General features: G+C 37.2%; 4 protein-coding genes and 1 long non-coding RNA gene across 6 annotated transcripts; 4 read left to right on the top strand and 1 right to left on the bottom strand.

The window, feature by feature from the left end:
* The first annotated feature begins 25 nt into the window (after nt 1–25).
* Nucleotides 26–4994, top strand: ndufs2 (NADH:ubiquinone oxidoreductase core subunit S2). The gene is made up of 14 exons (XM_077741975.1): nt 26–172; nt 484–587; nt 660–850; nt 1792–1912; nt 1985–2097; nt 2169–2243; nt 2309–2386; nt 2454–2539; nt 2901–3020; nt 3082–3211; nt 3276–3371; nt 4083–4166; nt 4701–4758; nt 4856–4994. The coding sequence occupies exons 1-14, from the start codon at nt 57–59 to the stop codon at nt 4891–4893; spliced, it is 1410 nt and encodes a 469-aa protein (XP_077598101.1). The 5' UTR covers nt 26–56; the 3' UTR covers nt 4894–4994.
* A 769-nt stretch (nt 4995–5763) lies between these two features.
* Nucleotides 5764–6615, top strand: LOC144213488 (uncharacterized). Its single transcript, XR_013329982.1, has 3 exons — nt 5764–6059; nt 6308–6349; nt 6592–6615. It is a non-coding gene; the product is annotated as an uncharacterized LOC144213488 (long non-coding RNA).
* Nucleotides 6616–7472: 857 nt separating this feature from the next.
* On the top strand, nt 7473–10157 carry otub1b (OTU deubiquitinase, ubiquitin aldehyde binding 1b). Its single transcript, XM_077741980.1, has 7 exons — nt 7473–7603; nt 8065–8126; nt 8193–8291; nt 8360–8478; nt 8541–8625; nt 8689–8883; nt 9637–10157. The coding sequence occupies exons 1-7, from the start codon at nt 7561–7563 to the stop codon at nt 9832–9834; spliced, it is 801 nt and encodes a 266-aa protein (XP_077598106.1). The 5' UTR covers nt 7473–7560; the 3' UTR covers nt 9835–10157.
* Nucleotides 10158–10302: 145 nt separating this feature from the next.
* cskmt (citrate synthase lysine methyltransferase) lies at nt 10303–11953 on the top strand. Its single transcript, XM_077741976.1, has 2 exons — nt 10303–10542; nt 10931–11953. Exons 1-2 carry the CDS (start codon nt 10464–10466, stop codon nt 11596–11598), a joined length of 747 nt encoding a protein of 248 aa, XP_077598102.1. The 5' UTR covers nt 10303–10463; the 3' UTR covers nt 11599–11953.
* On the bottom strand, nt 11664–13907 carry epdl1 (ependymin-like 1). 2 transcript variants are annotated; one of them, XM_077741978.1, is made up of 6 exons: nt 13729–13899; nt 13605–13639; nt 12839–12973; nt 12594–12777; nt 12446–12533; nt 11664–11922 (listed from the first exon to the last, which is right to left on the bottom strand). In XM_077741978.1, exons 1-6 carry the CDS (start codon nt 13793–13795, stop codon nt 11805–11807), a joined length of 627 nt encoding a protein of 208 aa, XP_077598104.1. In that variant the 5' UTR covers nt 13796–13899; the 3' UTR covers nt 11664–11804. The 2 variants fall into 2 exon arrangements, with proteins under 2 accessions (XP_077598104.1, XP_077598103.1); XM_077741977.1 differs by having other exon boundaries at nt 12446–12777; nt 13729–13907.
* Nucleotides 13908–15641: the final 1734 nt, after the last annotated feature.

The raw sequence follows: 15641 nt of genomic DNA, 5'->3' as shown, positions 1-15641 counted from the left end.
ACAGGGAAGAAGAAAAAGTAGTGACGTAACAATCTTGCGGTAGCCTCCCATCCAAAATGGCGGCCTCAATGTTGAGGTTGCTTACAAAACTAGGACGTCCTTCAAACAAAATAATATTAAATCCAATAAACTGTCATACCGGGAGCCCCTGCTGCGCTGTTATTCAAAGCAGGTAAGTTTATTTGAGCTCTAAATCTTGCATCAAAAGTCGTTTATTGCAATCCGAGTCCTATAAGCTCTCGCTTCACCATAATGTGCATAAATTAATAGTTTTCACGTAAACCGTAAAATTTAATCATTCTACTTAAACATCTGAAAATTGCCTATAATTTCTGTACATGTATTGGTTCAACGATCCGTTTAATGTGTTATTTTTTTAATCAAGTTAATTTACATAACACTATTAACTCTTTCAGTGCCACCGTGTTTTATTCCCCATTTAATTGCTAATGGCATAAAAACAACTGTTCTCTTGGTTATTAGGAATAAACAATGGCAACCAGATGTGGAGTGGACTGAACAATATGCGGGGGCCGTGATGTACCCCACTGCGCTAAACAAGAATTGGAAACCACCCCCATGGAATGGTATAACCCTATTTTTTCAAATATTTTAGCCTATAACATCTGTTTTGAACTTATTCCACTTTGTTTTTACAGACAAAGATCCTCCAGCCGAGAAGGATGTGTCCAACCTGACCATCAATTTCGGACCGCAGCATCCGGCCGCTCACGGGGTGCTTCGTCTGGTCATGGAGCTCAGTGGCGAGTCTGTCAAAAAGTGTGACCCCCACATTGGCTTGCTTCATCGTGGCACGGAGAAACTCATCGAGTACAAGACTTACCTGCAGGTACGACTTCAGATTTGCGATAGCAGGTTGACAATTCAAATTGGTCAGGAAATCACTCTACAACAGGTGTCAAAGTGGCGGCCTGGGGACCAAATCTGGCCCGCCACATTATTTTGTGTGGCCTGTGAAAGTAAATCATGAGTGGCAACTTTCAGTTTTAGGATGAAATTAAAATGAAGAGTATAGATGTATATTACATTTCTTGATTTTCCCCTTTTAAATCATTTATTGTAATTTTTCACTCAATTTTTTTCTGTTTTTAGTTCAAAAATAATTTTGTAAAATCAAAAAATATTTATATAAAAAGCTCAAATAAACATTGTTTTAGATCTATAAAAACTGAAAACCCAGGGATTTTAATCCAGTTCTTTTAATCCATATGTAAAAATATATATATAAATATTATATCTAAAATGGCCCACGTGAAATCATGTTGACGTTTAAGGGGCCCATGAACCAACCTGAGTCTGACACCCTTGTTCTACGGTAAAATAATAATAAAATAGGAAATAACGGAACAATTAACTCGCTCGTAGTACTCAAACATCAAAGAGTTAAAGACACAGCCATGTCACGTGTCTTAGGGTCTTTGAGTGTGAATGCAATTTTTTGTTGAGCGCGATTTATTAATCCTTCACAGTAGTAAAACAAATAAGGATGTTTTGATGCTACCGTATTTTCCGGACTATAAGTCACATTTTTATGGGAGTGTAATTTTTTTTTTGATCAGAAACCCCAACAAACTTACATTAAAGTAGCAATAGTAACATTTAGAAAAATGACTAACCCGGTTTGTTTTAGATAACTATAACCTTAAAAAAAACTAAATTAGAGGCTGGAATGGTCAGATAGTGAAAAAAAATTACACTAGTTTCAGTTGCAGCCCCAAATACGGATCCTCTTTAATGTCAAAATGTCTTATTTTTTTATTTTTACCCAAGGCTCTCCCCTACTTTGACCGCTTGGACTACGTTTCCATGATGTGTAACGAGGAGGCCTACTCACTGGCCGTTGAAAGGCTGCTGAACATCAGAGCTCCGCCCCGTGCCGAGTGGATCCGAGGTATTGTAACAGGTCGCCAATCCTCAAAGCCCAGTTCCAATCCTAACCACCCCTTTTGTTTCTTCATTCCAGTTCTATACGGGGAGATGACTCGCATCTTAAACCACATCATGGCTATCACCACTCACGCACTCGACATCGGCGCCATGACACCCTTCTTCTGGATGTTCGAAGAGAGAGAGAAGGTCGGAAAATGTCAAATGTTCACACTCAAAGACCCTAAGACACGTGACATGGCCGTGTCTTTGTCTCTTAGATGTTTGAGTTCTACGAGCGAGTTTCTGGAGCACGAATGCACGCCGCCTACATTCGACCTGGCGGAGTGCATCAGGTGAGAGCGATAAAAAATTGTAGGGAACGTCTTGGCACTTGATTTGACGGATTTTTCCAAACCAGGATCTTCCTTTGGGCTTAATGGACGACATCTACGAGTGGTGCAAGAACTTTTCTATCCGTATCGACGAGGTGGAAGAGGTGTGTTGGTGCTACGTTTGATAAAACGCGAGATTAGCCAACGTGCTAAACTGTCTTCTCAATGCAGATGTTGACCAATAACCGCATCTGGAAGAACCGGACAGTAGATATCGGAGTGGTCACCGCAGAGGAAGCCCTCAACTATGGTTTCAGGTGAAGGCCTACTTCATATTGATATAGAATTACCGTATTTTATCCCATATACACAGTAAAAGTACATGAACATTATGACTGAATCAAAGGTAGGGCTTATATGCACGTAAATTAGATTCGCTTTTGATTCGTTTCCAGCAGACTTCATAACAATATCTTAGAAATACGACATGCAATGATTTTTCTTAAGATTTTCCCTTCAAAGTTTATATTCTCTATTAAAACCATGAATATGGAGGTCAAAATTGTCAATCTGGGGCGGCTTATACGAGAGAAATGAGTATGGCTTATACGCGGAGACAACTAATATGCGAGAAAATACAGTATATATATATTTATTGCAATATTTTTCATTCTACAGTGGGGTAATGTTGAGAGGCTCTGGTATCAAGTGGGACCTACGCAAGTCTCAACCATATGACAAGTACGATGAGGTGGACTTTGACATCCCCATTGGAAGCAACGGAGATTGCTACGACCGGTCGGTAAAGCAGCACGTTTTTCCTCGCCAGCGCACTCTTGATTTTTAATATTTTTTGCAGGTATCTTTGTCGAATGGAGGAAATGAGGCAGTCATTGCGAATCATGCATCAAGCTCTCAACAAGATGCCCGAAGGTGAGATCAAGGTAGACGACGCCAAAGTGGCTCCGCCCAAGAGGTCCGAAATGAAGGTAAGTTGAGCCCCGAACAAAGCGACGAAAAGCACGACTATGACTAACAATGTGTCTTTGATAGATGTCCATGGAGTCTTTGATCCACCATTTTAAACTGTACACCGAGGGCTACCAGGTCCCACCCGGGGCCACTTATACCGCCGTGGAGGCCCCTAAGGTAAACGTTTATTTATTTTTCTTCTGACAAAATTTAATTTCTTGGTTTTCATTTTACATTTTAGCCATTGTAATGACTATCGTATTTTTTGGGTTAACGATACACCTGAGTATAAGTCGCACTAGCCAAAGAATGCAAAAATCAAGTAGTATTTTCATTTTTGGGGGTTAGTTTTTTTAATTTCAGAAACTCATATTTCATTAGAAAATAAGAATAAATATATTCTAGGGTGACACGTGTCAAAGTGGTGGCCCGGGGGCCAAATCTGGCTCGCCACATCATTTTGTGTGGCCCGGGAAAGTCAATCATGAGTGCTGACTTTCTGTTTTAGGATCAAATTAAAATGGAGTATAGATGTATATTAAATTTCCAGATTTTCCCCCTTTTTTAATCATTAAATGTACTTTTTTAATCCATTTTTTCTGTGTTTTTAGTTCAAAAATCTATGTAAAATCTAAAAAATATATTTGAAAAAATCTAAAATAAACATTGTTTTAAATCTATAAAAAAACTGAAAATAGAACTTCAACATCAAAGAGTAAAAGACACGTGCCATGTCACGTGTCTTAGGGTCTTTGAGTGTGAACTAAATTTTTCGTTGAACGCGATTAATTTTTCGCAAACTACAGAAATTAATCCTTCACAGTAGTAAAAAATCAAGATGTTGTGATGCTTATTTTGTGTTTTGTTTTTTATGCCTGTTACCCACAGGGCGAGTTCGGTGTTTACTTGGTGTCGGATGGATCCAGCAGACCCTACCGCTGCAAGATTAAAGCTCCCGGATTTGCCCACCTGGTGTGTGTTTTTAAAATGACACTGCAAAATACAATCCGACACATTCTTGTCCTCGAGGCTACTCTGACTTCGCAAAGTACTGACTAAGCTTTTTTTATTTATACCGCGTTTGCTTTCCTTCCTGCTTATTGTTTTGAATTGCGTCTTTAAAGTTGGCTACTATTGTTGAACTAATAGCATTTTTGGGGGTCAATTTTGTTTTATAATATTCAATATACAGTAGCACTTTATTTTTCGTAAATAGGGCCAGTTTTTATATGTAAATAAATAAGAAAACCCTTTAAAAATGGTCATTAGTCCTTGTTAATTTCAAAATAAAATAATGGAGATTTACTTTTTGAGGAATTTTAGAATTTTAATCTTGTTTTTGGATATATTTAAACAATCATATGCATTTTTGGTTTTGGAATATGAATATTTTGTATGTAGAAACTTTTATTTGTAAGTAGAGGTATTTTTATTTTTTATTTTGAAACCATTTGAATTGGGTTAAAATTCATTGTTGGGTTTTAACGGATTTTTGTTTGGGTTTAGGCAAGTCTGGACAAAATGGCTAAAGGACACATGCTTGCTGACGTAGTAGCCATCATTGGTAAGTCATATTGTCAAAATGGCCGCCCTTCTTGTCCTCTTTTAACTTTTTAACTCAAACATTTCTTGTTTTTTTTTTGTTTTTTTTTTTCTCATAGGCACACAGGACATTGTCTTCGGGGAGGTAGACCGCTAAGTTGGCTCCGCCCCCAACCCCAGCTAGCGTAACTTAAGGATCCTGCTCATTTATCATGTTTAAAAAAAACCTAATAAAATGTTTTAGGGTCAGATACAAAAGACCGACTCTGTGATTTCTACTTTTTCAGTCAAAAAGTTGCACTCCTTTGTAGTTTAAAAGGGGTGTGGCCTAACAAGATCGGAGATAGATGGACCTCGAGCTCAGACCACAACTTCCCCCTCTGCCACTTTTTGCATCATTTTTTTTTTTTTAGTGCTGAAAACGTTTCCAATTGGGTCATTTTGTGTTCCAGATTCGGTAGAACCATGGTCAGGAGCCCGTTATTTATGGCCGTTACTCTGTGGATGACATTCGGTCAAGCTGGTGAGTTCAATCCCCAACGTCGGGTAGGTTATTTAAGTTCGTGATTTCATCACCGATAGTTTTTGTTTGACCTACATGCCACTTGTTATTCTCTTTATGTTTTTTTTAATACTTTTTCTATTGGTTATGTCACTTTATCTTTTTTTATACTATTTTCTATTGGTTATGTTGATTTGACTAAAGTATAATCCGGACTATAAATCGCACTTTTTTTAAATAGTTTGGCTAGAACTGATGTTTTTTGTTTTGTTTTTTACCAACGACTGATGTTTTTTTTTTTTGTTTATCTAAAAATTTCACGTTAGCTTAATGTCTATTTAGCCTGTTGTTCACTATTTTAATATTTTTTCTTAACCAATGTTTGTTCTTGAGTCCTAAACCAATACAAAATAGCCTTCCAAAAAATTGGATATTTTTTTCTCATAGTAGTCTTTAGCTAGTTCAACTTATTTCCCAAAAAATATCATTTTTTAACTTATTTTAAGCTTATGTCTTATTATTATTATTTTGGTGAATGTCGCTACCGTCATGTGACCAGACTGTTAAAAAAATGATTCATTTCCTTATTATTTGGGTGCAGGATAAAATAATATAAACAAACTGCCTGATTGCTATATGAAAATGCCTTTTTTTGCCCTATTTTTAAGATATTTACCCAATTTTTTTCCCCAATATGCTTTGAAGATTCAGCTTAATTTTTTTTCACAGATGCAATTTCAGAACCCGAAACCTGCTACATCTTGGACGCATTTCTGTTTTTGTACGGCATCATACTGACCGTTCTCTACTGCCGACTGAAGGTTGGAGTGATTTTTACAATTTTTCATGAATGCATCACAATTCACAGGGTCTTTGATTAGCTACATTAGCCAAATTAGCTCTCCAAACCTCAAACAGTGGCTAAATGTAGTTTATGGGGATATTGCGTCACTTCCAAAGTGATTGTGACATTTTTTGTGGCTGTATACAAATAAGTGAAGTATCAAAATGCTTTGTGAGGGTTAATATGAAGTAAAAATTGATGTTTTTATGTTGATATGGCTTTCAGATTCAGAAGAAGTCGAAGCAGAAGATTGAAAACGGCCAACGAGTAAATTACATTTATTTTTTAGGGTATTTTAATGTATACATAATTGCATTATGTCCAAATTGTGTAATTTTAGTGCTTAATAAAGGTATAAAATTATCATTATAAAGCTAAATTATTTCATTATAAGCTTATGAGTTATGGCAATATGTCATAATAGTAATGGTACATCAATTTTCTTCTGTTTTTGTTTTATTTTTTGATTATTGACTACTTTTTTTGTCTTTTTTTCCTCTTTTTGTCAGTGTTCCGAAGAAGCCGTCTACATTGTGAGTCTATGAGATCTTGTTGGTGTCTTTGAGATCTCGTTGGTGTCTTTGAGGTCTTGTTGGTGTCTTTGAGAACAATATTTTTTTTTTTTTTTATTTTCTCAGGGTTTGGCTCCTCACGTCCAAGACACATATTCAACAATTTACACAAAGAAGTAAAAAAAAAAAGATATGAAAACAAGGTTTAATCTCACTGATGCTGAAAATGTAGATGAATATTTTGGATTTCCATTTTTCTTACAATAAAGTTAAATGAAATAAAAGTGAGTTGGCAGATTGTAGCTTTTCTTTTTAAACTCGATGTGGGAGAAAAATGTAAAATTTTGCAGTTTTTGGAAGCAACTTTCTGATTAATTTAAACAGTTGGAAGTGCTTTGATGGCCCAACAGCGTCTCGCAGTGGATAAAATGTGAACTCCATGTGTTTTCTGCTTTCTAGGCGTATACGGTAAAAAACTATTCTTAATATCCAGTTTAATTATAATTATATTTTTGGGGCGTATTTTACTTTATTTTGTAGTTTTCTTTTGTTTTGGAAACCAATCAGAGTCAAATTACTTTTCCTAAAGTGTACTTTGTAATTTGCTCTTGAAAATATTATCCAGTTTTACTTATACAAACATGTATTTGGAAGTTTAGCAACATATAGTTATCTCTTTTGTTAGTTACTGAAAGAATTAAACTTTTTCAGAGAAGAACTACATCTCCCAAGATACCATTCAGCAAAACATTCCACTGCAATGCATGCGGTGTTGTTCTCATCTGTTTCTGTTTATAATCCAAAAAAATACACATAGGATTATGAAGAAGAAACATCTTATAATAAAGCGGCAGTTGTTTTATTAGTTTTTGTTTTTTAAATTTAACTGGGCGGGTTTTATGTTTTCATTGGGCTGGATTCTGTCCTCCTGATCTGGCAACCCTGCAAACAGTCTGGACAGCTAAGATGGCGGAAGAGCAGCAGGAATCATCACAGAAAGAGATGGAGGGTGAGAAAAACAAGTAAAAACATAAAATAACCATAACATAGCCGCCTATCCTGGAGCCCAAAGTAAAGATAGATTCTTACAGGTTCACTCGGTATTCGGGTTGACGTTTTACGTGAGACCAAAGCGGTTGACATGCAGCGTCTCTAAATCTAAAAAGGCCCTAGCATGTTGCTAATGCTAAGAGGCTAAATTGCTGCACAAAGAGAAAACGCTCATTTGGCTATTTGCTCACTCAAACCTATCTAACAGTCTAAGAGTTTTCAATTTAAATTAACGTTAAAGCAAGATGCCAAACGTCATATAAGACGTAGATTATGTGTTTGTACCACCGAGGGTTGGGTTTTAAGTAGACCTGCATTTCAGGTCAGGCCAAGTCTCGCTCTTTTTTGGACTATCTTAATCTTTTATAAATATGTATTTCTATTTTCACTAGTTGTATATTGATTTGTTCTCTTGTATAGGCGTGAATTGCCTCGCATATGACGAGGCTATCATTGCACAGCAGGACAGAATCCAACAAGAGGTAAGTATTACTTTAAATAAACCAAGCTCTGTTCAGGTTTAGCTTTATAAATAAAGTTTTTCCCAGATCGCCAACAGTAACCCATTAGTGTCCGAAAGAAAGGAACTATCCGTCCTGCAGAAGGAGTACTCTGATGACGATACGGTTTACCAGCTTAAGATCAAGGTCGGTTAAAAAAAACGTCTCAAAATGACGTCCATAAACAAAGTTTTTTAACCGCTACTTTTTCACAGGACCTTTACAAAAAATATTCCTACATCCGCAAGACAAGACCGGATGGCAACTGCTTCTACCGAGCCTTTGGCTTCGCGCATCTCGAATCTCTGCTTGACGACAGCAAAGAACTACAAAAGTGAGAGTTGTAGTCCTTTTTAAAAGGGTTTCCTTCAGTCCTGATCGATTTTTTTTACTCAGGTTTAAAGATGTAGCGGCTAAAAGCAAACTAGACCTGGTAAACGAAGGTTTCACCGAGTTCACCATTGAGGATTTCCATCACACGGTAAGGAAAACCCCGCTAAAAAGCCGACTTAAAGAGCTATTATTGAACTTTTGGTCTCGGCAGTTTATGGACCTGATCGAGCTGTGCGAAAAGCAGCCCAGTTTGAAGGAGTTGCTGAGATCCTTCAATGACCAGAACGTGTCGGACTACGTGGTGGTATATTTGCGGCTCCTCACTTCGGGTTACCTGCAACGGAAACACGCATTCTTCGAGCATTTCATCGAGGGAGGACGCTCGGTCAAGGAATTTTGTCAGCAGGTCCTGTTGACGTTTTCTCGCTTGAAGGGTTTATTCGGTTTTTGCTTTAATTGTCATTATACAGGTATAAGTAGGTCTAAAACTTCACTACAAAGCGCACACAATAACAACAACAAACAAATAATAATAAGTAAGTCATCAATAATTAAGTAGTCCATTAATAAGTACTGTATTTTCACGACTATATGGTGCAATGCATTAAAAGGCGCACCGTCAATGAATGACACATTTAAAAAAAAATCCATATACAAAGCACACTGGATTATAAGGCGTCATGTCTATTTTGTAGAAAATTTAAGACTTAAGTGCGCCTTATAGTCCTGAAAATATGTTAGTCTACAACATAAGTAGGTAAATGCACAAATAACAACAACAAACTGATAAATAAACAATAAATAGTCATAAGTAGTAGTCAATGTAGATAAGTAGTTGACATGAATAAGTACTCACATAAATAAGTAGGTACAAAAAATGGTGGTTAACAGCCTATGAAGTTTTAGTGCAAGTTTACAATAAGAAATTACAGTAATCCCTTGAATATAGCGGTTAATGTAAACCAGGCAAAACCACAAAGTCACATTATTACTACCACAAATACAAGTACACAGTAAAAAGTGTATATTTATTACTCACATATAAGCCACACCCTTAAAGTTTCCTTTAAAGTCTGTTTGTCTTAGCTGTTATGGTCCTGTTTTTGCCCCAAAATGTCCGCTCATCACTAGTTTTTTATCTATTTTTTATTTTTTTTAGGAAGTGGAGCCAATGTCAAAGGAAAGCGACCATATTCACATCATCGCCTTAGCACAGGCCCTGAACTTATCCATCCACGTGGAGTACATGGATAGAGGAGAAGGAGGAACTGTCAATCATCACATCTTCCCAGAAGGTGGCGACCCACGTATCTTCCTCCTCTACAGACCTGGCCATTATGATATCCTGTACAAATAGGCTCCACCCCTCAACTACATCCATCTTACCCACGTTCCATAACGTCAACATCCGCAACGGGTGAAGCCGAACGATTCGTCGGCATCACGAGATGACGCTGACGCGTCGCAAAGAAAATCAAAAGTACAGTTCATGGTTCCCGCACTTGCTCCCGATTATCACCAAATATCTAAGGAAAAAAAATGTTTTGACAAGATAGAAGTGCATTTAGAGTTGTACAGGTTTCTTTTGTGGTTGTAATTGTTAGCGATTTGCTTTGTTGGATTCTCTTCCTTTGTTACACTGCGTTTCATTGAGTTTTATTAAAAGGGATTTACATCTTATTGGTTATTCTTGTGTAAGCGCATTTACTATCACTTTAATTAATTAATTTTAATTTATTAATTTAAAAAAAATGCTTGTTGGCGTCACAAAACTTCCCTGACACGTCATGAGTGGCTCCGACAAAGATCGTCTATTTACAATTACATTGTCCGAAATGACCCTGACAAAGATTGTCTATTTACATTGAACCCGACAAAGATCGTCTATTTCTATTGGCTGAAATAAAGCATTGTAATATGGCAGTCCTCTATTTTTAAATCCGAGAGTCCTCCTGTTGCCAAATCTCTGGAGGTGAAGCAGCTGCAATGGCTTTAATGCAAAAGTCGTTTTTAACAATATCAAGGAGATTTCAAACATGTTTACGACGTCGATCAACTCTTACAAGTACGTATAATGCTCGTGTTATAACCTATACTATTTGTGTGTTTTTCCCCTCACGTTTTTATCGTTTTGTCACATTTCTATATTAGCCAAAATGTTTGCTAACTCCTCGTTGACGGAATTACGCCGCATTCCAGCACAAGTCCATTCAAAATAGTTATTTACTGTATAACATTCCGTTTTTATGAGTGTATTTTACCACATCAACGTATTAAATATTCTATAGATGCAAATGAATTAACCTAATAATGTCATTGACCGCAATGGAATTAACGTCTACTCCTGTCAATGTCCGTGAACGCATCACAATTAAATCATAATGTAATGATGAGTAAATAGGATAAAACTATGAATTTAAATAATCAGCCTGTCATCTTGTACATTTTTACAGCTGAATTGATTGAAAACATGGACAAGAAAGCCACATGGGACCGCTTTTATTTTGAAAATTACAGTAAAACCAGCTCATTCAAGAACTTTGAGTGGTTTTTCGGATTTGAAGCAGTACAAAACATCATCATGCCTTTATTAAAACCCAGACCTGGTCTTCAAGACCCCCTCCAAGTCTTGGATATCGGCTGTGGTACTTCTGCATTGGGCCCTTCTGTGTATAAAAACTGTTTGGTTCCCGTCCAGGTAATTTGCGGGGATATTTCCCCTGTTGCCGTACAGATCATGAAGCAACAATTTGTGTCTGGATCCGTCACCCCCGGCGACCGGTCGTCACGGCTGGAATTCGTAGAGCTCGACTGTACACAGCTGGACAAACATTTTTGTCCGAAAAGTGTGGACCTCATCGTGGATAAAGGTACCACGGATGCCTTGGTGAGGTCTAAGTGTGGGAAGAAGAATGCCGGAGTGGTGCTTAAGCAGTGTTTGAAGGTTCTACGCCATTCGGGGTCTTTGCTTCAGTTTTCTGATGAAGATCCAGACGCCAGGTTGCTTTGGTTGGAGACCGAAGCGCCAAAAACTCGGGTTGGAGTCCAAGAAGTGGGAAAACTGGGAGGAGTTTGTTACTACTGCTACCATGTGGATCTTCTCCCAAGTGTACAGGACTAATTTTGTGCCTATTTTACAATTCGTAGATAAAAATATGTTAAAAAATCCCCCAAAACGTCAAGATATTTCCTTTAGTTGTTATTTTATTTTGAAAATGTCACAGTAACATTGCGTCCTGCTTGACAATACTCTGCTGAACAATCCAAGTTTTGAATTAATATCTGGAACTAATTAATTTCATAAGTAGAGGTACTACTGTGAATGCTTTATTTCATATGGAAGAGGCTGAAGAAGTCCACGGGCTCCTCGTGGAGGGCGTCTTGGCAGAAAGCGGGGGGATTGAGCTGATTGGGGTCCGAAATGCCGATGACATTGTTGAAAAAGCTGTCAAAGCAAAAATAAATGGTTATATTCATTAGTTTGTCAAAACTGAGTAAAACATGGAGACTACCCCTGGCGTAACCGGACGTTTGGTCGCCCGGGTGAATATAATTTTGAGAGCTGGTTTCAACAGTAGATATTTATATATTTTACTCTCTCTTATGAATATAATTTGAGAGCTGATTTCAAAAGTAAACTGTCATGTTGTCAAACGTCCGGCGACCAAACGTCCGGGACGACCAAACATTAAGGCGACCAAACGTCCGGGACGACCAAACATTAAGGCGACCAAACGTCGTGGCAACCAATCGTCTGGGCGACCAATCGTCTGGGCGATGGGCGACCATTCGTCTGGGCGACCAATCGTCTGGACGACCAATCGTCTGGTCGACCAATCGTCTGGACGACCAATCGTCTGGGCGACCAATCGTCCGGGCGACCAATCGTCCGGGCGACCAATCGTCCGGGCGACCAATCATCCGGGCGACCAATCATCCGGGCGACCAAGCGTCCGGGTAACCCTTACCTGGTCACTATCCATCCAAACGGCTTCGTTTTGTATGATGTGGAAATCGGAATGCACCCAAATTCCGTCACGGTGATCAAATAACGTGCTGCAGGATAAAATTGACAAATTAAAGATGATTGCAAATTACCCTCACATGCCTCCTTACCATTATCAGGAAGCTGACCCGTCCATGTATCGACCAGGACCCCCTGACCTGGCCCTGAGGAACTCCCAAGAACGGCCTGACCCATAAGACTGGCATTTCTGGGGACAGCCATTGGATGGAAGTCCGCCCGTAAAGCTCTTTTCTTGCAAGTGACGTCTTGCTGGTTGATCTCATACATCACCCCCTGATCCAGGTACAGTTTTTAATTCCTTACCCATATAAAAGCCATGATTATTGATACAAACCTCTCTGTAGAGTAGAAGAGCGTCATATGTGAAAGACTTATTCTGGTAAAATCCCATTTCTTGCAACCTTATCCGTTGTCCAAGTGCGTCGTACATGTAGCGGGCAAACGCCCAGAGTTGCTCATTCTGTGTAGACTGCACAAAAATGTTATAAAACGATAACAAAAATTATTGTGAATTTTTTTGTAAACAATAATATGGTAATTGTTGGATAAAACTTGAAATTTAAACTGCAATGACATCACCTGGCCATCACAGAGAATGGGGGCGCTGTTATAAGAACAACACTAGTTTCAGACCAATACTCAGGTGAGGAAACATGTTTTTAGCATGTTAGCAATAGAGGCTAACGCAGAACATGAATGCAAAAGGATAATAATAGCTAATAAGCAATTTTGAGATGCAGGAAAAGCCCAGTAAAAGATGTTAAAATGGGTTAAATTCATCATTTTTTAATTTTTTTATTTGTAAATAGCCATGTGTGAGGATAATTTAGCTACTTTTTGTGAGGCTGAAAATTGTCTGCAGTTGATTATTTTATTTATTTTATATTGCACAGCAACTTTTTGGGCAAATTTATCAAATTAAAGACTATCAAAATGTTATGCTTTATTTTTCATAGTGTAAAATGTTTTATTTTTTATGAAACAACAGAATAACTATAATACAATTTTACATATTTACATATATATATATGCTCATTAATATATGCTCTCCCTTATTAAATAAATCAAGTATGAAACAACCCACATAAAATCAGACTTACCAAAGTCAGCTGACCACTTAAAAGCGCAGGACTGGCTGTTGTTTGGGTTGCAAAAAAAAAAAAAATAAAGCCATTAAATAAGGGTTTAATAAGTTAAAAACTAAAGGAATTGTTATGTACTTACTGCACGGCTCCGGATTTTTCGCCCCACACGCTGCCAGAAAGGTTAAAAGGACAATAATAACCCGCATTTTTGTTCCTCACCGCCGCGGCACAGCAGGCAATAATAAGCAAGCGAGGTGGAGTAACTTCCTTATAAGTGTCAACCAGTAGGATAAGGTTCACGTTGTACTTCAGTACTTCAGTGCTGCAATTTGGAATAGTTGGAGGATTACAGGTTTAATGGGTTATATGAGGGTTGTAAAATCTAGGGGTGTGACATCACTGTCATATAACTTTCAGTTGTGAAAAATATATATTCAGGATGAATGTATTTTAGGGTATAAATGGTAAATTTTAACTGCTGGGCAATGTTATGTAGATACAGAGGCGGTTCTAGCTAATTTAGCGTCATGGGCAAAATTATCTACAGCCCCCCTCCCAAAAAAAAAAAAAACAAAACAATCAACCCTAATGTAAAAAGAAAAAACTACAATATAGTATATTATGTATGTGTATTAAATACATAGTTTTTTTGCAAGTCAATATTTTTGAAAAAAAATACATTAAAAATAATTAAGATAAGACCATTTTTAGATATAATATCTAGATTTCTTTAATAAATGGATCAAAATAACTGGTTTAAAAGCCCCGAATATTCAGTTTTTTTATAGATTTTAAACAATGTTTATTTTAGCTTTTTTATATATATATTTTTAAATTTTCCAAAATGATTTTTGAACTAAAAACAACGAAAAATTGATTTAAAAATTACAAATTTGGATTTAAAAAGGAAATTTAATATACATCTATATTCTTCATTCTTCATTCTTCACTCGTGATTGTCACATAAAATTATCTGGCGGGCCAGATTTGGCCCCCGGGCCGCCATTTGGACACCTGATATTTAGGGTTTATAGTACTGTTTATAATACTGTTAAATTGTATTCTGGATGATTTGGGTTGAACCTATAACTGAACTTTTCTGGTCTTTTTTGGTGCCTAATTATAAACTACATCCTAATAAAAAATAATTTAAAAATAAATTTTACCACAAAGTCAACACCAATGAAAATGTGGGAAAATACTCTAAAAAAAGTTTTTATGCGCCCCCTTTAGCAATTGCACCCTAAGCAGTCGCCCATCCTACCCAAAGCAAAAACCGGCCCTACATTTGATTTCCAGAGTTAAAACACATTTGCAGTTGCTCCATCTGATAAATAAAACTAAAACATAAATGTTATTCCTTAACCCATCGACCGCCATTGATGGCGATAGACAAGATTGGACGCCAATCGGATAAAAAATGCAAACACACTACTATTAAAGACATAACAATTCCCTACTCAGAGTTGCATATCAGCTCCATTATATCACAACACATTTAGGATAGACACATCTCCAAAATGGCGCCGTTTAAACGTCCTACACGCGAGGACATGGCGTTCTGAAAAGGTCATTCGCACCTGATTTACTCCAAATAAAATTAATTTGAAGTCAAAGCACATATGATTAGAAGAAGGTTGCATTGGATTGTTAACATTTTTCTAAATCGCTCAAATGAGTCCATAACAAAGCAGTTTACAGTCATTTTATGAGCTGAGGAGGTCACATGACCTGCAATCAATGCTGATACGGGAATCACCTGACAACTTGCGTGTTATACAGTATAAAGAAAATGGATGCAGGTGATAGTCAGGTGATTTTTGTTCCTGTTTTGCGCACTTAAACCGGTTTGACAACAATTGACTCATACTACAGAGATGACTACATATTGCTTTAAATGATAACAAGTCTAAACAATGAATAAATAGTTCAACTACTCCATTTTTTTAAATAACCTTGTATACAAAAATAAAAACATAACGGCCAAGGCTTTGTGACCCATTTTTGCCATTACAGTGCTGCAAGATAAAAGCCCCTTTTGGTTGTAAACAT

Source organism: Stigmatopora nigra, chromosome 20 (genome assembly GCF_051989575.1).
Source record: "Stigmatopora nigra isolate UIUO_SnigA chromosome 20, RoL_Snig_1.1, whole genome shotgun sequence".
In the NCBI taxonomy this organism is placed as follows: Eukaryota; Metazoa; Chordata; class Actinopteri; order Syngnathiformes; family Syngnathidae; genus Stigmatopora; species Stigmatopora nigra.
This window is presented reverse-complemented; position numbering and strand designations above follow the sequence as displayed.